Below are 27,554 nucleotides of genomic sequence, written 5' to 3' on the forward strand. Positions count from 1 at the left end.
CCTCCAAAACAAACCAGTCTCAGAGTAGATCAGAAGACAGATTTGCTGCATTAACAATGATGTGAACAAACTCTACTTTCATTTAAGCATTTTTATTCTGTTCAGTTTACATTTTACAAATTTTGAGTTGAAGTGCTACTGGTAGTATTAGATACCATGTGTTTAATAATTCTTCTTTTTTAAGGTGACTTCTTTAAAAGGGTAGTTTAGGATCGTACTATTGCTGCATCTTCAAAAGTCTTCTGTGTAGCCTACCTTCCTGCCAGCACTTGGAACTTCTAGGTGCTCTTACCTGAAACTGTTTTAAAACAGGAAAATGGTAGGACCTATTGATAACATGACAAAAGAGTCACACATTCTGTCTTGTTATTGAATGATGTTAGCTTTATTATTATAATAGAATACAGTATGACATAAAATTAAGAGCTTTTGCTAAACTCTGTAAAGCAATACATGCATCTGCCATAAACAACCCCGATTCATATTAGGTTTTATTGCCACTTCACTGCACTAATGTGCAATAAACATTCAGTGTCATCTTTTAAAAAATATTCCTGGGAGTAAACAGGAACTGTCCTCTATAAGAGTGTAACTTTATTTTCAAGGAAGACTTAACTAGTATTACACGGTTTAGCAAAGCACTGTAGAAAAGCTACATAGAATAATTTGTCTTTGATAAATTATGCAATCAATTAATACAATAGAATACTATCCACATACACCAACAAACTAAGAAATGATAGAAATGCAGTCATTGCATAGCATAAAGCAGACTAATAAGAAATATTCACATCTAATGAGCAAAATACAGACCAAATGTCAGCTATGACGAGTCTGGAAGATAAAATGCTCTTAATAAATACATTAGATTAACATTGAAAAATAACAAGATAAACAGTAACACAGAAGTTAGAGCCATATTTTACTTTATTTTCTATACATGATATCTACATAAGATACCAGAGGATGAACATCCTTGGTTCAGCCTTTATTGGCCTAGCTCATGAAATTTACACAGGACCAAATCAAACAATAAAGCACATTTAAAAAGAAAACCAGAGTTTGTTTAGGAAAACACAGTGTATTTTCCTGCATCATTGGATAGCAGCTTTTTGAGAAAAACATTACTCCAAACTTGTATATGGGTCCCAACTGCCTCATTTGGCAACTGTGCTGGCAGGTTTATGTTTTGGTGTTCTAAATGTGTTTCCTAGACCATGGCCTGTGGATTCTGGATGCTAATTGTAAATATCTCTGAAACTCTGTCAGACAAAAGGAGACTTCAAAAATACCTTCTGCATAAATATTTATCTCCAAAACATCTGGGAAGTAATGAAACAGACTAGAATTTTCATAGGGAGTATTACTGGACCTCTTGTAGTTAAAGCCCTTACATAGTATACCTACAAATATATTGCTACAGTATAAATGAGATGTAATAATATTACTCAATAAAAGCTATTTCCTATACATTCTTTCATGTATTTTTATATTTGGTGCTACATATGGTACAACACTTACTGAAATAGTTGATATCAGCAAAGAAAGCAGTAATATACAGTTGATTTTCTAGCTCTCACTAATGCTTTCCCATTTTCTTTCTGTATTACAAGAGCCTAATTTAGGGACGTGTGGCAGGACTTGAGCAGATAGCAACTGATTTACTGCTGTACATCAGACAACAGTTTGAAATTAGAAGCTTTCTGTACACATAGGAACTTTATGCCCATGTATTTGAAGTTCCATCTGATTCCTACAAGCTGTTCTCATCTTAAATGCAGGTTCTAAAAGTATTTCCATAGCACTTAACATTCTAACAGCTAACAGCGGTGAGTCTTATACAGTATTTTAAGAACACAACTTTAAAAAAAGTAAAAAATGTACAATCTCATGCTGTATATTTACATATATAATTTAAATATTCTATTTTTGTTCACTAGTCATAAATTTCAATCTAAAGCTTTTAATGTACTGTTATATAAAAGAATACATTCAACAATTCTAGAGCTTGCAAAATATCTCTGCCCCTCTAAAACATCTGTATAATGAGAATGGAGTGATTATTGGCCCCGTGTGCTATCTGGAAATAGACATGATAGGGAAGGGAATCTTTTTAAATTATTTTATTTATTTTTTGGTTTTTATTGTGTGTGTATCTTTTAAAATGATTCCTCATCAAGTCTAGTAATAAAAGCTTAGGGGATAGTGAAATAGCATATTTAGAGCATTTCTCTCCATTGAATTAAATGTGCTCTACAGCGAGGAAATGCTCCTTTGCCTATGCAGTTTCCATGAATTTTAAAATAGCATTTAGCAACAAAATGACATGTTAGGCATTTGTAATAGGAGAAAGAATGGGGTCTTTTAGCTTTGGAAACAAAAAGGTTATACATCAGCTTAAAAAACAAAACAAAAATGTAAGTACACCGTAATTTGTGCAATAAAGACAGTCTTTGAAAATTTTCTTCATTAAACATTTATAATTTACTCTTAAACACCTTCACATAAAAATATTTTGACATATACAGCATCTTTTTTTAGAATATTTGGAAATATATATCTACAAATCTAGAGTTCAGCTTTATTTTTCTTCTACTTTTCCTCCTATCTCTGGAACTACACCCCTCTCCTTGCCTCTTCCATCCTGTCTCCTCTTGTTTTTGCTCGTGCTCTCACTCGCGCGTGTGTGTGCGCGCGTGTGCGCGCTCTCTCTTTCTCTTTCTCTCTCTCTCTCTCTCTCTCTCAGAATCCTGTCTCTCAGCTGTATGCTCTGCTCTGCTCTGCTCTGAACTGCCCGACAGGGGTCTGTTGTTCTAGTATGAATTGTGGAAATAAGAAGGCCTTCAGATTCTTAAGACAGAGGCAATAAAGCAGATGGGAAGTACTGCGTTGAGAACAGAAAGCAATTTCCAGTGCAGAGGATTGAACAACAGAATGTGAATAAAAGGACCTATTGATGTGGGGTGGGGGCCTTTAGCTGAGGCTCTCTGTTTAAATATGTAGCCCAGTAGACCAGGTTAAAGATTCCAAATAGCAGCGGGAAGGCTATTCTTGACAGCCGGTCAATTTTGCTGACACTGTTAAAGGTTTTCTTGGGTTCTGGTGGTTTTGTTTCTGGCTTGACTTCTTTTGGTTCTATGGTTGCACTTTTAGCAATGGTGGCTAAGCCAGGGTCACCCCTGGCCAGATTAGGGGTGTAGCTGGTTGCTGTTGGAGCATAAGTGTTGTTTTTCTTAATAAGAGGGTCCTTCACTTTCTTTGGCTGTAGAAAGAAAAAGTAAAGCATTTTCTTCAGTAAACTGTGAGAGAAGCAAGTTTATGATTTGCTGAGTAAAGTGACTTATTTTGGAATCTAAATCTGTGCTTTATTTAAAATTTAAGAAATGTAGTTTATGTATTATTGGGATAAAGTAAAAATGCAGACAAGAATAATATCCAGTTATAAGATGAACAATTTGGGAGATCAAATGTGTGGCATGGAGATTATAGCTAATAATACTGTATCGAATGCTTGAGCGTTGCTGGGGAACAGAAGCTAAACGCTTGCAGCACAAGGAGAAGTGGTGACTGACTATGTGCCGGGAGGGAGATGGTGGCTAATGCTGCAGCGCTAATCGACTCACAATATATAAAGGTATCAAATTAGCCACGTAGTACACTTAAACTTAACACAGTGATATGTGTCAATTATATCTTCATAAAGATGGAAAAAATGCAGACACAGTATCTTCCCAGTTTTCCTGTCAAGGAGTGGGGTCTATTTCCCCACACATTAAATCTAGAAAGGATTTACGACTTTGGACAGAGTGATGCTGTTCCAGCATGTGAACCTACCTGCAAGAGGCTTTGCGAACTCGGCCTCCGCCCTCTGGAAACTCATTCTTTTGTGTAGAGTAAATTACCAGTTAAAAATTTTTAGAGTGCAATGTCTGGGACACAGTCTCATATTTTGATTAGGATTCCATGGGATTTGAACCTGGTTATTGACATTGTAAAAAACTTACCCAGATAACACTGAGGAACAGCTAAACTTGAATCACCAAATGCAATACTCTCTGAATAATTTGTACTTTTAAATTATTGGATCGGAATAAATTATTACTTCCAGAAGACCTGGTTCTTTTCACAAGGCACGATAGTAAGGAATTATTACAGGTTAATTAATTTATTTTCCAGCTCTGTGCTCTGAGACTTTTTCGCCTCTTTAAATCCTTAAGCATACTTTAGGACTTAAGAAAAAACAACTCACATTGTTCTTTTTTTCCTAGTATCACTTCATTAAAATAAGGCCACTTACACCAAGTATACACTCATTTTGCAGTGAAAGCAGAGTTGGTAAAGTTTTATGAGGAGCAACAGAAATTTCCATAATAAGTAAAAGTGATTCTCTCTGAATGTAGACCAAATGAATACAGGTCAAAAATTGATATGATTTATTTCAACACAGTTAAACAGCCAAACCTTATGTTGAGTTCATTTCTTTAAAAATGAGAGTTTTAATACTGAAGGTTATATTAAAAAGCTTGTTATATCCTTTAGATAAAATGTATAATGTATTCTGGTGTTGAAGAGAGGCCAAGGATTCCAATCTAACTAAAACTTGTTGAGTGACAGACACTCTATTAGATAAACTGAAGTGAATAATTTTCAAAAGAAAAAGTTCTTGAGAGATAATCTCTCCCTGTGCCAATTTATCCCAATACTCCCAATACTAAAAATTCTCAAGTGCTTTTTTTTTTTCTTTTTTTGGCAACATCATGTTAAATACAGTATTTGGAAATATCTGTTCGGCTTATCAGAAAATAATAATTATTAGTTTTTTCATTTCTGAAAATGTTGGGCTCCCCCATGTTCTTTAAGAAGTTTATATTTCTTTGAGCAATTAACCATATACAGATGGATCATAAGCAGACTACTATATGCTCACTTGATAATGTGAGGACCCTATGGGAAATTTTTTTTTTAGATTTTCAAGCTGTGCCTTAGAGATTAAAAATGTAACTATCCTGAAAACACTAACCTGGTATCAGAGAAAATATATCATTCTTCTTCTCTGAATGTCAAAATGAGATCTGTATTACACTCTCTGACTCATCTGTGGCTGAGGGGTGAATCTCGAAGAGCTTCTTCACCTTGGCAGCATATTTTCTTTTCGAGTGCGTTTGACCACTGAACTGTAATTTCAGGGACTATCACAAGAGACTAGCATCCTGTGGAGTGGAATTTTGGGGAAGCTGCTGCAGAGTGATTCCTCTTGGGTTACTTGTGGATGTCTCACAATCTCGGTGTCTCTGGCTTTGCCCTTCTTCCTCCCATCCCAAGGCTCACTTGCATTCTGACATATGTTTTTTCCTCTATTCCTCAGGGTAGAAGTAGCCTCTCTAACCATGCTGTAAAATCCACTCTAAAATAGGTTCTAATTGAGGAGAACAGTGATATTCTTGACTTGATAATTTTCTACAGTGAAGAACTTTTCTGTGATTTCTCTGTTATGATCCTTAAAAAAAACCTCTGTTTTGGAAAGAGAAAATGTTTCCTGCCCTTTGCTTCACTGGTAATTTGAGGTAATGCATTTTGCAAACACAGTTCAATTGAGGCATTATAGTAGTGGTATGTATGGCCAAAGGGATTAGGTTTAAAAAGTAACTAAAGGCCTATGATTTTCCAGTTCTAAAAAGTATAATGGGGTGTGTAAGTTTACTTGCTCGTAGTGTCAGGCTTATTAAAACTCAGAGCAGTAGTGACCATGGAAAAGCATATTTGAATGGAAATATTAACTTTTGTGTGTCTCCTCTATCTCTATCTACTCTGCACATCTATCCACTCAAACAACCTCTTATTAACAGTAACAAAATTATCATAGCACTTAATCATTTATAACATAAGAAATAAGAATCTTGATTACCCGCTCTCTGCATTCTTCATCCATCCCCTCACGTTCAAACATCTCATCTCATACCTTTAACAAGACATTAGGGCTATATCATAGGGGCTAGTAAAGCATTTACCTTTTCTGGAACCACACTTTTGCCATCCCAGGCATAACCTCTCTTGGTGAAATAGTTTACGGTGGCAAACTCTATCAGAGCTGAGAACACAAAGGCGTAGCACACTGCAATGAACCAGTCCATAGCAGTTGCATATGCCACCTTCGGGAGGGAGTTTCTGGCACTGATACTCAAAGTTGTCATGGTGAGCACAGTTGTTACTCCTGGAAAGGAAGAAATTAAGTGAATCGGCATTCTTGCTGCAAAATTTCATCACCAGAGGTTAGCCTGCTTGCACACAGGGAAGCCAGCAGTGCCGCAGAGGGAGTCCATGTTTTCTTGTTTATCCCATTTTGGTTTGGATTGGATGAGTTTTAATTTAATCCTAGTGTAGTTCGCAGTTGATGGTATGACGCTATTGAAGGGGATCTCTTATAGGGATAAACTACTTTGCTACTCTTAATAAAACAGTGAATTCTTTAAAAGAGGATCTTGAACATGGTGTCCTGGTTAGAAAAGGAACTAACATTCCCTCACGGTCCCCAGCTCTTTGAAAGAGAAAGCGTAGATCTTTAGCATCTCTGATCCACGAGAAATCTCTGGATCCTCAGCTGTCTGGCTTTCTGCCTGTGTACCCCAACTGTACATGCGCAAACCAAGAAGTCAGTAGTTTGAGTATTGATAATCAGTAGATAATTGAATTATCTTAGTATAATACTTTGTTACATTATTAAGTTTTCTGCTTTTATATAATTTTTTACTGATTCTGAGATAGCTACTCTTTTGAAGAAATTTCTGAAATATTTTGCATGTAACTTGCTTGAGGTTACACAGCTCAGAAGTAGCCAAAAATTTGAACACAAGTTTGTGATTTAAATGTCCATAGGCTTTCTTTTTCTGTTAATGTTGCCCCCTCTTCCTATTCTGGGACTCCATCCCTAGTGATTAAAATTATCTATATTCAAAGCACTTTTTAAGTTAGTTATTTTTAATTTATTTATATAATTATATGAGTTGGTATATAAATGATGATAGCCTTTAACGTTTGCTTAACAAATTAATATTATCAACCTACTAAATGTAATGCAGTTTATAGTTTGACTCTTGTAAGGTGCCTTTTAAACCATTCAAAAATGTATTTAAAAATTCACAATAATCCAGTGATGATGGCTCAGGCTTCATCCTCTTCCTCCTGACCTCTTCCAAGGCCTACTCTCAGCCTCACCACTTACTGGCTTTACGGCCTGAGCAAATCAATGAATTTGTAGGGACCTCAGTCTGTGTATCTGTAAAAGCTTCATTTAGGCTTCGTTCACTTGACTTGGAAGTTCTAAGAGAGTCAAATTTCTGCACAGTCATTCACAAGATTATTTGAGGATAAAGTAATAACATGTAAATGCATTTTAAAAATGTAAATAAATTATTGCCATAGTCATCAAATGGGTCTAAAATTAGTATCAGTGATTTGATTAATTTTTAGAGAATAACTAGGATTACACAGCTGGTAGGTGGCTAATTTTTATACACTGCTTTAAGCCATCCAATATTCCAGAGTTTTTAATGAATTTCAAAGTAGATGATCTTTGTAACTATATTAGAAAATGATAGGATTAAGAAAGAACACTGAGGTTCTTATTAAATCATAGTTTTGATATATGGTCAAAATATGTAGAGGGCAGATTTACTTGGAACTTTGGAGGTGTTTCATAAGTTCTGGGGCATTATCTAATATTGCCTAACCAACAAATGGCTTAAAGAATATTGCCTGGAAAATTGCCCCCAAATGTACCTATACCTATTAACTTGAGCAGAGAGCAAGGCAATTAAATGTCAGAATTTGGGAAACAGCAACCCAGTGACAAATTACAGTTCTATAATTGTTGAGTGACCTCGGGAAAATTGTCTCACAATTCTGAGCCTCTGTTTCATTATGTAAACAATTATTTCCTTATAAGGAAATTTCAGTAAGCCTAATTCAGAGGGGTGTTGTGAGTATTAAGTTCAATACAGTAGTAAAGTGTTCAGTACTTATCCTGATATTTACTAAGGGTAAAGTAATGACTAATTACTAATGACAACCTCAGTTTTTTTGGATAAATTCCTGCTACAGTAAATAACATTTCCCCCCCAGATTTTGGTATATGTAAGCAGCTGTCAAAAGTAATTTGGGAATGGATGCTCTCAAATCAAATGTATGCATAAATTAAAAGCAGTTAAGAATAGCGTAAATGGGGGGGGCGTGTGTGCGTGTGGTGGGTGGGTGGGGTGTGTGTGTGTGTGTGTGTGTGGTGTGGTTTTGCAGTGTGTGTGTGTGTGTGTGGTGTGGTTTTGCAGTGTGTGTGTGTGTGTGTGTGTGGTGTGGTTTTGCAGTGTGTGTGTGTGTGTGTGTGTGTGTGGTGTGGTGTGGTGTGGTTTTGCAATCCTTCCTATGGGAAAGAGAAAGGAAAATTATATTGAGCATCTGTTAAGCTCCAAGTACTGAGATGGACAATTTACATATTTTATTTTTAGCTTTTAAACAGCACGATTTTACTTTCATTGTACTCACATTTCATAGTCAAGTGAGGCTTGAAAAAATGAAGATTGAACCTAAAACTTTGATGTGTCTGGCAGTAAAATTCTAGGACCACATTGCCTCCAAACGTAAGCATAGAAGGTCAAGAATGTGATATTTTAAGATATAAAACAGGCTTCAGCTTTGTTGCAGTCTGGCTGCCTTTTACTAAACTGTTAGAAAGAACAACTCTTTTTATTGTTATATTTCTTTAAATACCCATGACCCTCTCTGGCATCTTACACAGCTCAAAGGAATATGCTGAGTTCAGACAAAGAATAGGAACATGTGTACTAAATAAATGTTAAAAGGCTAAAGGTCTTTAAAAAATTGTACTTTTTATTTTATTGAGCGCCAAACATTAGAAATATGTAACTTGACAGAAGTACTTGCCACAGCTGAGTTTACAGATAGATAGTTAGGTTCACCTAAAGGGCATGAGTTGCCTGATTGCTGAAAATGGTAAAAAACAAGGTTTTTTTTTTTGTAAAAGCCTTGTTAAAAAAAAATGAAGTTTTTTTGGTATGTAAAGCATATAGTCCAGAATGCTTTAGAAAGTTTCCAAAATGGAAGGATCAGCTATGTTGGAGTGAGAATGAGGAAAGCGAGCATTTAGAAGAATCTTTTTCATTGTAGTGCTGAGCTCATTCTACATAAAACATAAAGATTTGTATTTTAACTCTTAAAAATTTCTAGTGAAAAAAGGACTCAAACTACATATACACACAGAAGAAAGCATCTTGACAAGAATGCCATCTTCAGTTCTAAAAAGTGGTATCAACTCTAGTTAACATTGACAAATGGTGATCAAGAAAAAAGAGTTTGAAGCGACTTACACTTTTGCTCTGCAACTGGGCTCCTTCTGGATCTTGATTTAGCTGTGTTCCTAGGTTATTGTCAGAGCAAACATTTTGTGCTTTCCAACCTGGATGGAAGCGCCTTGCTCCATTCAGAAGGAAATAATCTTTTCTGGGCACTTGGCAGCAGAGTCTTGCTTTTTTCTGAGATAACTGATTTTTCATACCTTGCATAATATTGAAGAATGACACCATAGGGATCTTCGAGTGTGAATAATACTCAATTTAGACTTAAAGCTTCTTAAGGCTTTTCTTCTATAGTAAAGGGTCTTAAATCTAGCATTGTGCCTAGCTGATATTTTTGGAATGAACCTTGGTAATTGCATCTTTCACAAATGAATATATGGTGGTTATTTACAAGTGAGTAATGTTGCCCACAACAACCCAGTTCCATGCCTTGTCACCGCAGCCAGATAGAGCACTGGTAGTGGTGCAGCGTGTCTGGATCTGAGGGTTTGGGTCCTTTACCTAGTAGCTTCTGGCCTCAAGCATCTTTCTTTATCTCGTCCCTGAGCTTTGTCTATAACTCAAAAATAATAAAGAGGCTTTTTTTTAGTGTTAAATAATATAATGTAGGATTATTTTATAGAACGGAGCCTGATATAAAAGCACCTGATAAATAGTATACATGATTTTATTGTTATTCAGAGTTTAAGCTCCAGATTATAACCTCCGAGAGGGTTGTGGTTTATTGTAAGGTCACGGCTACATTCGGTGCCTCGCTCATAGACGGCCTCAAATACAAATTCACTGAGTGAAGGAGGGAGTCAATAAGTTCATGGTAATGGAATCTTTTGTTTACATCAGACTGAGAAGTACAGTTAAGATAGTATACTACACTACAGGCAGGAAATACCCTTTATATGAAGTACAGATTTCTAAAATAATAAATTAGGGGGTGACTTTTCCTATTAGTAAAAAGTTATTACCCTTCAAGCAATTTCCACTAGATTGCTTTAACTTGAAACATGTAGGCATTTAAACGCTTTTAATAGAAAGAATACATATTTGTAACTCTTCAGAAGTACATGCATTAGGTAAGTAAAGTACTCCTGTACTGTTTCATATGATATGGTCATTAGTGATCTTCATACATAAGGAAACCCCGCTTTCATATATGTAAGGAAGTAGCCCTGCTGATATTTTCTTATATTCTCAAAAAATATGCAGATATGAGATTATGTATTCTGAAGGTATGATTTCAATATTAATGTTTCCATGTGTGTATTTTAATCGGGTATGGTATGTTTTATGCCTGCTTCATTCCATTTGTCTCCCAAAATATCAAATCCAATGTTCATTAATCCCATCAATTTGCATGTACTGAAGCAGCTGCTATTTAGGGAAATAACTTTTCAAAATCATACCATGACGAGAATGGTACGTCCCTGAATCTTTGTATTAACTTCATATTTTAATACATAATTTTTTTTTCATTCTGTCTGCTGTTATCATCCGCATAGCTTGGCCCCCAGACCCTTGCATGCGTGTTTTGATTGGCACTTACCAAAGACAGTCCTTGCTGGTACAGATTCTCTGTTGAGCCAGAAGGAGACTTGGGACAGAATAACTGTCATAATGCAGGGCAGGTATGTTTGAATAACGAAATAGCCAATCTTTCTTTTCAGGTGGAAATGAGTGGTCATGACAACATATTCTCCTAGAGGGAGAAACAGTAAGGGTGAGCTATTTGACCTTGAAAAAAACTATTCTTTGGGGTTTATTTATCAACAGCAAAGACCTGAAGGTTAGACACATCCTTCCTCCAAGTGATATCAGGTTCCTGAAAAGCTTTTATCCAGGAAAGAAAAAAAAAATCCAACCTTTAAGAACACACCAAAATGACTCTGGGGGTGAGCTTGAGGTGTCAAAGATGTCATGGATAGTCTTACATCCTAACCTGGGTACGTGATACATGTAAGATAGACCTGAGATATATTTGCAGATTGTCTTTAATGACCACAAAGGCAGTGTACTAGATCCTCGTGGCACACACCAGTGGATTAGAGTAGACCAGATCCTCGGTGTGGGCACTGCAGGGGAGAGCAGGCTGTCTAACGAAGGGGCTTTGGAAGCCAAGTCCGGAGAGCAGAACTGTGGCTTGGAGCACTTCCTTTTAGGAGCTCTGTGACCTTGGGCAAGGCAATCAGCTTGACCTGATCTCCAAAGGAAAGAGAGTCCAGTGTTTCTCAAAACCCGTTTTGAATTCACCTGGGAAGTTTTTGAGACAGGCAATTCTTCAGATCCCACCTAGACACACTAACTATTCTTTGAGATGGGGCCAGCTTTTGTACTTGTCCCAGTTCCTTAGCCTGGTCTGGGTACCAGTGGACTAGTTGGGCTCCGTACTCCGAAGTCTGGCTTTATGTACAGATCCAAAGCAATAGACACACAACCCAAACTGCAGGAGGGATTTTTAGAAATTGTTATTTTTTTTCAATTACAAATCTTAGGAGGTTTTAGCTTTATTCACTCTAAATATATTCTTAGTTATCTGAAACAGAGCAGGAGAGAAATAGGTATACTCTTGCAAAGAAAACTTAACTCTCTTTGGTATTCACATTCTGTACCTTCTTCCTTCCCTTCAGCTTCAGATGTTTTCCTGTTCAACCCAAGATTTCTGTCTCTGACCATGGTCAGTCAGCTTAGACCCTACAGTGCCGCTGAAGCTGTTCATGAGTTCTTAATATCTCTAACTGGAGACATCAGTCTTAAAGAAGATCTCAGCCTTCAAGCTGGTTGCTCCCCTTTGCAGCATTAAGAATTAAGCACTGCTGACTGCCCCTACTGTCTTGATAGCACACTCTTAATTCCTGTTCTCTTTTTATCTTTCATTTTTAGTTTATTTTGATAACTCATTTATTATCTCAATCTGAGAGTAATTACTGTGTTTTTTCTTTTTCTCTTTCAGGTAGTTATCTTCCATCTTTCTGCAAAGTAAATGTAGAGATTCCTCATGTAGTTCTAGCTTCAGCTTTCTTTCTCATTTTTTTTAAATAAGAAATTTTCCTTTTCACTTCTTCCCCTAGTGTCATTTTTGTTCAGATGGATGCCATGTCTACCTTACAGGGCATTGCTCTGAAAATGACAGCCTATATCTCCAAATGCTTATAAGACATCTCATAGATACTGATTTTTCACTAATGCCACTTATTAAATATGGTAACTGATATTAGTTATCTTTTCTCATAAAGAATAATGCCCAGTAATAGTGTTGCTGCTTATCTACTTTGTGTCTCTCTATTAATTAACGGCACTGTCATCTGCCTGCTCACTCGGGCTGCAAACCTGGAATGAATCCTTGAATGTGAATTCGGACTTTGGAAAGAGAGCAAGAAATCAGTTGATCATCACAGTTTTAATCTCACCCGCAGCATCTCTCAGTCTGTCTCTTGTCTTGTGGTCAATGCTCTATCTCCTCTGTAGATTCTTTGAAAAATCTATTACCTTTCTTGTCACAAGTCCCATCCTCACTCCACTTTTTTCCCCTGAAATTTGTTGTCAGAGTGATCTTTTTAGAGCATACACAAATATCTTAAGATACCTTAATGGACTCCCATTACTGACGTCAGGGTTTCCCAACCTCAGCACTATTGATATTTCATACCAGTTAATTGGTAGAATATACAGGTGGAGACTGGTCTGTATATTGTGGGATATTTAGCCACATACCCGGTTGGCTTCATTCCACCAGCACTCACTCACCTGAGTGTGACAATGAACAATGTCTCCAGTGTTGTATACTAACAAGCAAACTCCCTAACCTGTATTCAGGACTCCCCACATCCTAACTCTCTACATTTCCGTATCACGTCTCATGTCTCACCACACATACATCTCAGTATCCTACCTACAAAACCATCTATTTGACATCTTCTGTTGGTGAATATTTTGTTCATCTATTCGTTCTTAGTTTATAGTGGAATAGGAAGAACTGTACTGTAGAAAAGGATTTATTAGCTTTAGAAGCTAATGAATTGGTTTCAAAACCCAGATAAGCTAAATTCATAGAAGTGGCAGGATACAAAATATTCAGAAATCAGTCAGATTTTTATACATCAATAATGCACTTCAGAAAGGGAAATGCTAGAAAATAATTTTGTTGGCAACTGTCTCAAATAAAGAAATAGGAATAAATGTAACCAAGGAGAGAAAAGAAAGCCCCAGATATGCTATTTTCTTACTCTGTGGTCTTGGGCAACTCACTTAAACTCTCTGATCCTCAGTTTCCTCATCTATGATACAGTGAGGATAAAAAAAATAAGAGCTCTCCTTGAGATCATGCTATGTAAGAGTTTTACATAAGAAAGGGGGGAAAATAGTTTTAAAATAAATTTTAGTTTGTCCATTATTTTTCTCTCTTCTCTCCAGTTGAAACTGGTAGAAGTAGCGGTGAAAGAAATGCACTTCATCTCTATAGTAGGAAATCATCCATACATTCACATATGCTTTCATTTTTGTTAATGATAATATCTGCCATTTAATGATCAATATTAAGTAACTGCAAATTTATTTATAGCTCCTTTTTATATTTATAGTAGTATTTCATGCTTTTAATTTTTCTGTATATATGCTTATAGCCTCAGCCAACGGAAAGCTAACTGTGAAGAGGGGCCGCTCTTTGGCTACCGCATGGCCGTACATATTCTAAGTATTTAATACCTGCCTGTGGTGAAAAGGGATGCACTAAGGCTTAGGGGCACTCACTCAAGTGGACATCCAGAAGCGTCTCTCTTTTGAAGGGTAAATAAAATGTTAACTACAGTTGACCCTTGAACAAAATGGGTTTGAACTGATCAGGTCCACTTATATGTGGATACTTTTCAACAAATACTGTAAATGTACTTTCTCTTCCTTGTGATTCTTTTATTAACATTTTCTTTCTTCTACCTTACTTTATTGTAAGAATACAGTATATAATATATATGACATACAATGTATGTGTTAATTGACTGTTCATGTTGCCAATAAGGCTTTCTGGTCAACGGTAGGCTCTTAATAGTTAAGTTTTCGGGGAGTCAGAAGTTCCATGTGGATTTTCCACTGAGTACAGGGTCAATGCTCCAGACTCCTGGGTTGTTCAGTGGCCAACTGGAATTTCTTTTCATTTTCTGTAGATACCTTGGGTGATGCCTCCAAGGTCGTGTGAAAAAAAAATACGTGATTTAAATTTGAGAAAAATGCAGAAAATCAATTTTCTCAGGACTCTGCTAAAATGTAGCCTTGTGTGGACACAGTCATGTTACATTTCACACTGCCAATAGTATGTGTTGTTATTCCTAATCACTCATTCAGATGGGGACTGTGAAATATCATCAGCTCAAAGAAAAAAATTCTTTCATATAATGTCAGAAGGATGAGCGTCTACATATATTCCATTAGCATCTCTTGTTCACAATGTGACATTTTGGGAAGATTCTTTAGAGTATGATTGTGCTGGTTTGAAGAGCAATTATTTGACATTATATTTGTCTTAAAAACCACTTCCTCACTAAAACAAAAGTTAGAGAAAGGATAGGAGAATTTCAAATCTTTTGAAATCATCTTCCTAAACTAAACAGAATCTGAGTTTTAGCAAAACATGTTTGATCAAGGAAAGAAAAAAGCAGCAAAATCAAACTCATGTTGGAATAACTTAAAAATGAAAGGAAAACAGAACAAAAAAATTGGTCTCTTAACTTGAAATAAAGGAATATGTCCAGACATCAAGTGCTTATGCAGTAAGCACATGGTTTTCCTCTAATGCAACAGTCTGGAAGAATTGTAATTCAAATATCCTTGCAAATCATGTAACCCTGAGGGAAGCGTCTAAGTTAGATGTGACAATATTTCTGATACATTACAATACAGAATTGAGGGGACCAGAAGAAAAGAAGCAGGGATTTAATTCTGCAAAGCAGAATCGAGCTTTTGTTTAGACCTGGCTTCAACTCGTTGTCTTCGCCAAGATCTGATGGCAGACTCCAAGGAAGGAGTTGTGCCTCTAATATGTTTTTGCTGAATTAAAAAATCCAAGTACTGGACTGAGCTTCATACATTCTGTTCCTATATCATAGGATTGAGCATTTGCCCTACAGGAGGCCGCTGGTACTGTGTGTGCGCGCTCAACATGTGTGACGACTGCAGGCAGGTGGAGCCACACCTTCTAACCTTCCGAGAGGCGATGTGAATTGGTTCTCCCCCGAGATTTTGAGGTGGAAAAAGATGTTCTTTATTTAATCGTTCTCCATGTGTGTGCTCCTGGCTGCCGTCCTTCCCAGTCTCCTGGCAGAAACAGGGAGGCAGTAGCACCGAATGCCATTTATCTTGATGTTTTCAGGGCTCCACAAGGACATGCAAACTATGGGGTTGAAGACCTTAACAAGCATTTTTGTTTCTTCCCACAGCAATCTATCAAGGTGGATCTCCGATGAGTGGAATTGGACCCAGAGGAAGTATAGTTCAGTGTCCTATGGTGAAGTTGAATCTGTGTGTCATACTAAACTCCCACATTTGAGAATTTGGTCATTATTCTCCTTCACCCGCACCTACCCTCGCCCCAACAGTTATTATGGGAATGACAAGAAAAAGCTTCAATTTTGTACAGATAATCTTGCTGGCTCCAGCACAATATAACAACTTTAATGGACCAAATTTATGAGGTCCAGCCAGGTTGGGGTTGGTGATTTGGGCCACAGTCTCTCACCCATTGTCTCTATTTCTGATTGCGTATCTTTTCTGAGAATATGTAACTTTCTCAGAAAAGGCTCACATTTCTCAAGAAAGTTACGCATTTCCACGTAACTAGAATGTAGGTAGGCTGAATCTTTAGGAAGCCAGAGTGAAAGAGGTCCCCAAGTTCATCAGGCTAAGCCATTCACTTTGCAGACAGGAGAACTGGGGCATAGAGAAGCGATCCAATGACATGTCAAGATCACTAGTGTCAGAACTAGAATGAAGGCGCTCCTTCCTCCGAGTAACTCTTGTGGCTTGTATGTACTTCTGTTGCATGCGTGCTGCTGCACTTGAATTACTGTCTCCCTGACATCCTCCATTCTCTCTATGATGATAGATGGGGGATTTCTTGAGGAAGAGCCCCGTGTCTGTTATTCTGAATGTCCTGGGCCTGGAACAGTGATTAGTTGGCTCCCAGCAAATACAGATTAACAGACGAAAGTCAGATCCTGCAGCGATCCTTCCTTGATTATCCTAGGCTAGACTCATTTACTTACTTATTTAGTGCCGCCTCTGTTTCGGCTACTATCGTAAATGACAGGGATACAAAAAACAGATGTGGTCCCTGAGCTCGCAGGAACGTTTCTCCCAGCATTGACCACCCATTTGGAGAGTTGTAGTTTATGTGTTTGTCTTCCCTTAGACTTCATGAGGGTGATCTGTGCCTTGTCTATCAGTGACTCCCTAGTGCCAGCCACAATACCAGCCTGTAACAACAATTTTTAAAAAGTCAACATGCTCACTTTAATATCTTTTCCAACATAACTTGTGAGTAGGAAAGTTTTCAGTATTTTCTTCCTTCTGTGATGTTTTCTGGACTATGGCAACAAGTACTACGTATGTTTTGAGCATTTACTATCTAACACTGTGATCAGTGTTTTATATTATTTCATCTTTAATGCGAAATTATAGAGTCCCCGTTCTTAGAAGGGACCAAAGTTTCTAATTGGATAATATGGTTTTCACAAAGTCACAAGACTTCTTCTAAGGGACAGGACCTGGAATGGAGCCCACATCTTTCTCCCTGCGAAGCCTAAGACCTTTCCATCTGCTACGTGCATTTTTTTAAATTTAGTTTTAAATCACTTACTCAATTACTTATATGTGGATGTCTGATGTTTGCAAAACTGAGAAACAACCTTCTCCATGTTTCAAAAAGAGAAACATAAGATACTTTAAGGTAAGGAAAAGACAGATCCTATTAAGCAAGGATTATCCAATGACCACAGTAAGAGATACTGACCTGTTACTTAAACAGGTTAGAATGATCAGGGTCCCAATATAGAGTCTGAAATCTAAGAAAGAAAGTTTTCTGAGAGAAAAAAAGTGCTTCTGTCCTTACGTATTACTAAATTGCCTCTCTGTAGAAATTATAAATCAAAGTGAATGAACTAATTTAAAATTTTAAAAACAGCTATAAAAGTAATTGTTGAATCTTGCTAAGCTTTCAGTGATTGAACATAGTTAAAAATATTTGGATTGCGGGGGAGTAGCAAATTTCCAAATCGCTAGAACCCAAATTTTATTTATAATAATCTGGCTCTGTGATCATGCTTAAGTCACAAAATGATACTTTCAAAATTAAGCTCTTATTTCTTGAAACAACTTCAAAAGTGTAAAATTTTGGATCCAGCCACTTAATATTATTTTATTTAGTTCTGAGTAGTTCATTTGTAAGGTAGTTATAACTCTAAGAAGGATGGCACTCCGTCTTCTTTTAATTCCAAAATGACCAATCATGTGATTATGTTTCTGTAGGGTTTAGCTGAGGAAGATCCTTGGCTAGAATACAAATGGTTTGTAGAAGGAATTGGCTTTTTGGCATCCTGTGTGTAATGATGACTGCTAAAAATTCACCAAGATTCATTGAATCATGGCATTAAATGGGGTGTAGGTAATATTAATAGCTAACATTTATTAAGAGCTTTTTATGTGCCAGGAACTGTGATAAGTATTTTTTATGGATGCAATTTTTTCTTCCAATAACCTGTGCGGTGACCACAAACAACTGGCAAGGCGGAGGGGTAAGGATTTCACCCAGACATTCTTCCTCAAAAGTTCACACACCTAAATAACGCGCTATGCCGATCACACAGAACCAGTTAGGTATTTTGCAGACAAAGAAACAAAGGGCATTAAATGACAAGTCCAAGGTCACAGGTCTATAGAGATTACACTAGCTTTTAGCTCAACTGTTCCCCAGTGTAGTGCAGTTTTTTCTCTCTCTTCTTGTGCTTTCGAAGGACTTACTGAACTGTCACATTCTCACAGAAATTCTTTATGCTCCTCCCTCCCTGTCTGCAGTTACCAAATGGCACTTACCTGTGCTAGACTGAACAATCCCTGAGTCTACTGTTTGTCCAAGAAGATCATACTGGTTGAGACGTGACCCATCTTCTGCGACCACCACCGAGCGTGCTGGCTCCCTGGTCCACTCATAAACAACTTCTGCTCTCGTGTAAGCATCTAAAAAAAAGGCAAATGGTCCACGTGTCATGCCACTTTCCTTCTCCTGATTAGCTGGTGTGTTCTGTCAGCTTCACATTTTCTAGCTCACGATTCCAGGGCCAGGCTGGGAAACGAGAGCCCGTGTTCCTTATGTGTTCCTGATTCATTCAGTTATCTGTCCCCTCTTACTACAAACAGTTATTAAGCATCTGCAAAAGACAGAGTACTTCTCTGAGGATATAGTAGTGAACATTAACAAGGTTCCCTGATCATAGGGAATGTGCATTGCATCGGTGGAGACAATGCCAGATAAGCAAATCAACAAATACTTTCAAGTAGTGTTCAATGCAATAAAGCCGTACACAGCAGGTAAGGAGATAGAAAATAAAGGAGGTGGGGCCTGTCTTGGGTATGGGACTAAGAGAGGGTCACCAAAGAAGTGACATTGATATAAATGCATGAAAGGAATGAGAGAATGAGCCATGCAAGTCTTGGGGAAGAGTTCTTTGGCCAGGCAAACGGACAGGTTTCTTCCTCCAGGGCAAGAAAAAGCCTGACATGTTTGAGGATAGACAGGAAGACCGGGGTGGCTGGGGGGAAGTGCACGCGAGGTGAAAGGAGGCCGGGGGCCGCAGCCGGGGTCCGGACTGCGTCAGGCATGGTGAAGGTCAGGCTAAATGAGAAACGTTACGCCGGAAATTTTACTGAACATCTATTATTTTTAAATTTATTTGAGCATCTATTTTTACTTGAATCTGATTTTACTTTCTTTTAAAGTAATTATCCTTTTTATAGATATTTACTATGATGATGACGATTTATACCATGTATGTAGTTCTTTGTACTTGGCAGTCACTTTCCCTAGGCTGCCTGTTAACCTAGCCACCATCCCACAGGAGGGGCTAGGCCACAGCCCTGCTCTGAAATCCGGGCAGGCTTGGGGAGGAGGTGTATTCAGCGAGAGGGAAGGAGAAGGAATTGCATGCTTCTTCTGATTTCCCATCACCGAACTCCCACTTCACGTAGGTTGTAATGATGGCACATATTCTTCTACTCTGTTTAGATGGAGAGTGATACTAAAGTTTAAAGATGATCACATTGGGAAAAGCAGAGTGTTCCCGGGGTTTTTAAGAGAAGGACACGCAGCAGAAGTCAGCCTTACAGTGAGGGCTTCGCTGCCCCCCCGCCATCCCCCATCAGGCAGAGGCGGCGCTGTGCGCTGGCCTACAGTGCGTTCAGGAGGCCACGGAGATGCTTTAATTTCTTTTAACATCAGGAGAAAAATGAATATAAACATACATGTTTAAACTATAAATGAAATTTAAAATAACGTTTTAGTGTATGTATTTGCAGAAATGGCCCACAAAGGCAAAAGCGTCTAGGCCCTGTAAAAGTCCTGAGGCGTCCCTGCTTGACGCGACCCCCACCAAGGTTACCGGGTCTGGGTATTTTGTCCATATTTGCATTTGTCCAAAGTAAAATATTAGGAGATGTGAAATAACAGTTGCATTTTTACACACCTATGAAGCTGCCTAAAAAAGATGTGAGTCATGCCCCTCATTCTGTGAACCAAAGCTGCTTAAAGTGACCACTTGGGTCTGCAGTGAAGGATGCAGAAAAGTGTAGTCAGTGTGCCCTAGATTTTCTCTGGGTATCCTCTCTGCTCCAGCATCATTTCACAACAACTTATAGTCAGTTACCTTTGGAAACAAATTTTTCCAGAAGTTTGAGAGAATGTGCTTGCTATTAATGTACATGAGTATTGCAGTCTTTATCCACTCAATGAATGTACTTGGAATGTACTTGGAATGTAGTTACTGCTGCTTTTGTGAACATGTAAGAGGGACAGACACATAATTTTGGTATTTGTTTTCATTGTCTTTTTAAACTGTGGTTGTCCTCATTGACTTTTTTTTTTTTCCCTGTACTATGTGTAAGGCAGGTTTTTTGTTTTATTTTTTTAATTTTTTTATTTTTTTTGGTAGTAAGAGGCAGGTGCACTGAGTAATTTCTAAAGTTTTTATTCTGAGTTTATTTAAATTTCTACTATTTCTTTGTCCTTGTTTGCAAGGCACTGTGCTTGATGATCAGCCAGGATACAATCATTTATTTAATCCTTTCTAGATCTAGCGCTTGCCTAGATCTTATTGTCAGGATATAGTCTGATCCTCTTCTCTTAGAATCAAAGCCTTATTTTGTGTTTTCCTCAAAAAGCAGTTAAAAGCTGTCAGCGGCGTCATGCATTGACCACGGTGACCTGGCCTCATGACGAGGGCTTTGTCACTGAGCAGAAAGTGTAGTTTAGTATGGCAGCCAGAACCTAATAGAAAGTGGTAAGGAAAACATTTGCTTGTCCAAGTTTGGTTCTTATCAACGTATGGATGAAATTACTGTGGATGCTTCATAAACATTTAGTTTATAGCATTCTACTAAATTACTGCAAAATCCTATTATTCTCTTCTCTGACATGTTGGCAAGATATTTATTTCGAATATTGGATCAGAGCACGTTTAACCCTCTGTTGCCTCAGTTTCTTCATCTCTGAAATGTGCTAGTTAGACCAGGCCGGAGAAATGGCTGCACAGGAAATGCACCGCCACCGAGTCTTCTCATGCCCTTGGCAGGCAGTGCTGCTCAGTCACGGTGCTCTCTCCCGCTGCGCGTGCGCCGCCAGAGCTGCTGCTCAGGGTCAGGTCTCACCTGTTTAATCACCACGGGTCTTAACCCCTCTTTTCTGAGGCCATCTTTTCTGAGACTTAAACAGTGAAGGTGTATTCAAAACCTGAGTATTGTGGTCTTTAACAAACATTTATTCAGTGTCTGCATTTTATTAGGCTCTGTGCTAGGAGATGCTGAATAAAAGAGATCCTACCCCCAGGGAGTATAGAGGTCTCCAAACAAACAAACAAAAAGTGTTAACCAATAGCTGAAACTAATAATTATTTCAGTGATGAACAGTATGCAATAAATGTGTTTTGTGTATGTGATCAGGAGGACTGATGCAGATTTTGGTGAGGTCACCAAGGAAGGCTCTAGAAGGTGGCGTTGATGCTGAGATGTGGAGAGATTTTAAAAAAAACCAGCCATGCTAAGAACCAAGGGAAGGGAGACCCAAGCAGAGAGAACAGAGCACCTCAAAGAAGGGCTCTGAGGTGGAAAATGGCTTACTTATTTTTCTTTAATTTCAATTTTCTTACATGAGAGACTGTTTATTTTCTACTCACTATTCATTTCCTCCTTCCTAAAATACATTCAGTTTTCTTCATGATGACAATGTGCCTGGCTAAAAATATTTCTTCCCGACCTCCTTTGCGATTACCATTGGCAATGAGACACAGCTCCGATTAATGAGACGTATGATGTCTCTTAGGATTTTAGGGAAAGCTTTTATCTTTTTGATGCAGGCACTACTACTTCTTCTGTGCTCACTATTCCTCTTTATCTTGAAAGCCGGCACAATAGCTGGAGTTGTAGCAGCCATTTTGTGATCAGAAAGAACATCCAAGGACATCTTAAGATATCATCCTTGTTAAGATGCTGAATTAATCAGCAGTCAGCCAACAATCACTTACCGTCATGAGTCTCCTATGAAAATATAAGCCCTGCTTTTTGTCAGCTATACCTACTGTTTGAAGACATTCATGAATAATATAATAAACATTATATTAATTTTGGATAATAATTCATTATCCAAAACAATACATTTTTGAAAAAAGAGGGCACTATTAATAGGATATGAGACACAAATCAGTACTGTGTCAGGCAAACTAGGATGCATGATTTCCCTACCTATAGGGAGAATTTGTGGGTTAGATGAGCTGACGGCATATCCAGATGCCTACTGTACTGCCAGGCATATAACTCACACATGATACATAAAACCATTCTTAAAAATGAGCCTGGTAATGAGGAGAAAACATAATAACTCATGACACAGAACAGTCATTAAAATGGGAAATGAATGGGGAGGAGGGATTTATCACCAAAGATCTGTTTAGCTGACAGCTTTCGAAGGAGTGTATGGTTGGGTTTCAGTATGGAATGAGATTTATAAATACATTTCTCTATCCATGACTAGTGCTGCTAGAAGCCTGAAGGCCCTCTGCTATTTTCTTTGCTTGCCGTCTTCCTACACGACCACTATTTTTTTTCTATGAATCATATACCTTCACCGAAATAGTTGATTAAACTGCTTGTCTAGAGGGAACAGAAAGCTGGTTAGGTCGTTCGGGAGTTGACTCAGTCCTTGTACGTGACTCCCCTGCGGAAACCAGAGCTACATCCCTCCTGCGCCCTTTCTGGGTGAGCACACTGGTCGGAAGCAGAAGGGTGGAGGAAGACCAGGGAGCCTGACTCCGCTGGTCACTGTTCTCTTGGCTCCACTAATGTGCGCCCACATATATAGCAGCAAAAAAAAAAAACCCAACAAACCAACCAAAGTTGTTATGAAAGGGATTTATCTAGGATGCATTCAAGAGCATTTACATATACATGAATTTCATGCAATACGAAAACAGGTCTATAACATTCCTAAGACTTTGATTAGGGTAAATTCTTTCCTGGCTACATCTATTAGGTATAAGCTTCATTATTAAGAAACAGCTAATTATGTTCCTTTGCCAGCTACTAATATTTCCATCTGATAAACAAGTTGAATCATTCTTAAGTCAAACAAATGTCAGTAATGACAGAAAATAAACACAGTCGTCTCCATTTATTGGAAAAGAAAATGTTATCTATGAGGTGTAAGCATCCATAATCCAGTTTTTTTTCTTGGAATTCCACTTCAACAAAAATAGAATTTTCCCTCTAAATAGTTAAATGCAGGAGATAGGGAATAACCCCTTACTCAAATAACATTAAAATGTGAACTCAAAGATTGTTATTTATGGAAAGCACTTGGAGCAAATCACTATTTACACTTTCTTGATGCTCTTTATCTAACAGACATAACTAATTGGAGATTTCTTGCCTAAAGACTTAAGCCTCTCATAAAAATTTCAAAACGTTAAAATAAATTTACTCACAGCTTCCAAATTTTAGTGGGCAGGCGTGGGCATCCATGGGGAAGTCCTCCAAGTGCATTGGACACTCAGCTCTCACTGTCAGCCTTATCGTTTAAGGAAAATAGGACACAAAGAAGAGACGTAGATTAGATACTTCCTGATATACACACTTTTGGGATATTGTTAACTATAGCAAGTTATTAACAAAGCAGGAAAGACTGGCCAAACTGTACGGCATTACATTGAGCTGCTCATAATCAATTATCTAAAAAGAATTATTTACAACAAAGAACAGATTCCATCCTTTTTTTTTTGTTTGTTTTGAGAAAGTAAGTGACACTTGATTCCATAAAATGGGCACGAATTAACGTTTTTCAAAATAAGTATCATCAACTAATCCACCTAGCTACAGCAAATCCTTCAAGGATGAAATGGGATGTAAGCAAATAAATACTTGCCAACATACTAATTCATCCTTGGTTGAGACAAAGACGTGGACAGCAAGAAAAAGAAGGTCTCCTTTTCTAGGTCCAGCCCCGCCTCCGCCCCACCCCCCCCTACCCCCAAAACAGGTGAGGCAGGAACTGTGTCCTCAGGCTTTGTGTAATTAAGATTAACGAAAGTATCCTTGAGAGTGTGTCTGTGATCTCACTATATCCCAACCATTTAGTTTTATTTACAGATCCGTTGCCTAATTGAAGCCAGGACTTTGCTACACTTCCCTTTAGTTCTTATCTTCTGGGAATGTGAATTCTATTCATGTTTTAAAACGGGTATTTAAGAAAGGAATTTGCTGATGGATATTTGATCTCCTTTGGTAGAATTATGAGGGAATTTATGCCCCAGTTCCTCACATGAAAATTAGAAAATATTTTCACCCATATTACTAGGTAGCTCAAGAAATGTGGTAGGAGAGCTTCATAGGCAGTAAAATCATTAAATGACTACAAGACTGATAAAAGCAAATGTGAAATGTGTAAATTAATGATTAATCTTGCATTCTTAAGTCAAACTGTAAAGGAAAATGTTAATGCATTAACAAGAGTGGCGAGAAATCTAGGAGATGGAGGATACAGGCTAGTTTTTGGTGAAGAGTATTGCATGCATTAGGGACCATCTCTTGGTAAACTTTTCAGTATATGCAAACCCCTCCCCAGAAAACTGGCAGCTGGGAGGGATAAAGACTGGATTGAGGGTCAAAAATAAGTGTAGGGTCTTTTACAAGGCAGAATATTTCAAATTTCAAATGTCAGTATATGCTGCTGGGCCGATCTGGAAAGGTCTCAACACACCTGTCTTCTGATTCTGTATTTTCTCTCTCTCTCTCTCGGATTTTTCATCTTTTAAGTCCTGTTACACTTTTGCTAGTTGAGTCCAACGTCTAATATGGTTCCTGAAGGATTTTTTTTCTGTCTTTTTCATTAAATATTTATGTATAAAAAGCTAGGAATTCTGGCAGCTTTCTCCAAAGACAGAATATCACTATCCCCATGCCAAACAGAATCCACCAAGTCCAGGATTTTGCCTCATTCCTTTTTCATGCCAAAGGAATAACTGGGTGGTCTGAATTACCAAGTGCTGGCCAGATCTACAAACACAACATTTTAGCAAGTCAACTGGGTATGAAATAATTGCTTCCCTTAAGAATGAGTCCTGAACAATTCTTAATTTCTCATAAATTAGAAATATTTTTAACTATCTCTTATTTAAAAATATTCGGAATTTTATTTGAGTTACGTTTCCTTCATTCAGCCATTAGCAAATGAGAGATACTAGGCTTTCTGATAACCTCAAATTGTGGAAAATGTTTATAAAGCGTAAATATATACCCTTCAATTTAAGCAAAATTTTAAAATATCTAAATTCTCGATCTAACTAATATCATTGTGAATTCATATACCTCTTCAAAATGTATACTTCCACATGAAGCTGTCAAATTTAAGAATTCTGAACTTTCCTTTGTGTTTTTCCCCTCCTTTTAATTAGCGATATTTTCAGGTATACACTGCGGGGTGTCTTTTAGAAATTTAATCTAGACCCTACTGGGATGCAGGAATCTACGAGGTTAACCGTAGGGAAAGGGAGTGCCTCATACTGCGCTAGAGCATTTGGGAGGAATGCCGCGAGTTGCTGTATATACACTGTAAACTTTTAAAAATTTTATCTCATTTCATTTAACACTTGATACTGTGTACTATATAGCTAGCTTATTTTTCATAGTAGAGCAATTATTAGTTGAACAATTGGGGAAAAAAGAAAACCAGGTGCCTGGCCTGTGCCATCAGCCTGATGGTCACCTATCTGCGGAAGAGAAAGGAGGGCGGATGGGTTCGCAGATGGAAGCCGCTGGCCTTACCTCATGGTGTATAGCAAGGTACCGTCCTCTGTGATCCTCAGGAGCTTGTTGGGCATGGTCATGTTGTGAGCCACTGACTTCTTTCCGTTGTGAAAAAAGGTATCTGGAGTCCAGATCTTACTTGCCATTAGATTATTTAACCGGAGAACTGTCATGGGTCCTTTAAATTTTAACCTTTCATCCTTCCAGCTTTGACGGAAAAATACATCTATTGTATATTCCTAGGTAATTTTAGAAAATGGCAGAGTTTACTGTGCTGTATTTTGCAATGCAAATAGCTTACACAGGCAATGCATAATCTTTGCAACTTTAGAAGCGAAATATGGGCTAGGTGATGTTTCTAGAGGTAACCTGTACATGCTGATGTCAGGTGAATCACTAGTTGACATCATGATTTTTTGAAATATCATAAATGCCTGAAATATTTCTTGGTCTGACAAATTCCGATTAGCTCTTTAGATAAGTGGGAGAAAAATAACACCACACTCCCGTGCCTCCTTCACTACACCAGCACTTGAGGAGCTAGAATATCTTACAGAGGTTATTACATATAAGAAAACTTTTAATGAGACAATTCCAATTATAAAGATAAAGTATAGAGTTTTGAGAGCCCTTCATGGTCTCTGAAAACCTCACACCCAATCCTGAATCATCCATGGTTCCAGTGTGGATGGGACAATCCCATGTCCTTTTTAGCTAAATTAAACATTTTTAAAAAATCATAATGTATGTAGACTTTCAACTCTACACATTGAAAACGAATATGAAAATAAGGGATCTGTTTCACTGGTAATTTGGGTCTTTTCCCAAAAAAACAAAGAATGTGGAATATGCGAGCAGTGTTGAGTGTGTGTGTGTGAGTATATGTGTGTATAGGACACACGAGAAATATGTGAAGCTCATAATCATTCATAGCCAGGGACTCTTTATTTGAATAAACACAGCATTCTTTATGGCAATGCCCAGAGACAAACATCTGCTCATCTGAAAAGCAAGGTGACTCACCAGCTCCTAAAAGTGAAAAAGTGAAAAGTGAAAAGTGAAAAGTAATATCGGTCTTCCTTGTAGGGTTTGCTACACTAACACTAAATTTGGGACCCAGCGGTCTGATGTGGAGATGATTGCATCTGCCATTAATCCTAGCGCGCTTTACACTAGAAGGAAGACTAACCTGAAAACACCACGTTACATTTTCTTAATCCCCTAAACCCTGATGCATCAGAAAGCTATTTAAAAAAAAATACCGTATATACCAACTTTTGAACATACAAAAAAAAAAAAAATGTCTGTGTTTAGGCATTTTGTGCATGAAGTTAACTACCTGTCTCTTTCTCAGACTATACAAGATTGGGTAAAGACTGCGTGAAGGTTCACCCTATGGCTCACGTTGGGCATTGCTGAGCCCTTACAGATCGAGTAACTAACAATTATTATTGGTTGGCTTATAATGTACCAAGCATAGTGTGAAATTCTGATAGAAACAAGAAAAGTGTAACATGATGCCAGTCTATCTTTGTAGGCAAGAGAAGTCACCTTGCTTGTTGGTTAGATTTTTCTGTATCTGGAAGAGTCAGATGAAAGACACTGGGATACATGGGAGAGGAATTTATTCACCAAGAAACATTTTTTAAG

General features: G+C 37.8%; 1 protein-coding gene across 2 annotated transcripts in view; it reads right to left on the minus strand.

Annotated features, from left to right (window-relative positions):
• Positions 1-261: 261 nt before the first annotated feature.
• The window catches only part of GABRA1 (gamma-aminobutyric acid type A receptor subunit alpha1), a 51,999-nt gene continuing 24,706 nt past the window's right edge, over positions 262-27,554 (minus strand). For both annotated transcript variants that reach the window (XM_054568088.1, XM_054568089.1), the window contains 6 exons: positions 25,923-26,143; positions 23,588-23,670; positions 18,435-18,578; positions 10,906-11,058; positions 6,009-6,211; positions 262-3,262 (listed from right to left, as the gene is read on the minus strand). In XM_054568088.1, the coding sequence (XP_054424063.1) occupies positions 2,951-3,262; positions 6,009-6,211; positions 10,906-11,058; positions 18,435-18,578; positions 23,588-23,670; positions 25,923-26,143 (1,116 nt within the window). In that variant the 3' untranslated portion in view covers positions 262-2,950. The remainder of the gene's footprint in view (positions 3,263-6,008; positions 6,212-10,905; positions 11,059-18,434; positions 18,579-23,587; positions 23,671-25,922; positions 26,144-27,554) is intronic.

This window comes from Pteronotus mesoamericanus, unplaced genomic scaffold (assembly GCF_021234165.1).
Source record: "Pteronotus mesoamericanus isolate MK-2021 breed Mesoamerican mustached bat unplaced genomic scaffold, CSHL_Meso_final contig_2, whole genome shotgun sequence".
Taxonomy (NCBI): domain Eukaryota; kingdom Metazoa; phylum Chordata; class Mammalia; order Chiroptera; family Mormoopidae; genus Pteronotus; species Pteronotus mesoamericanus.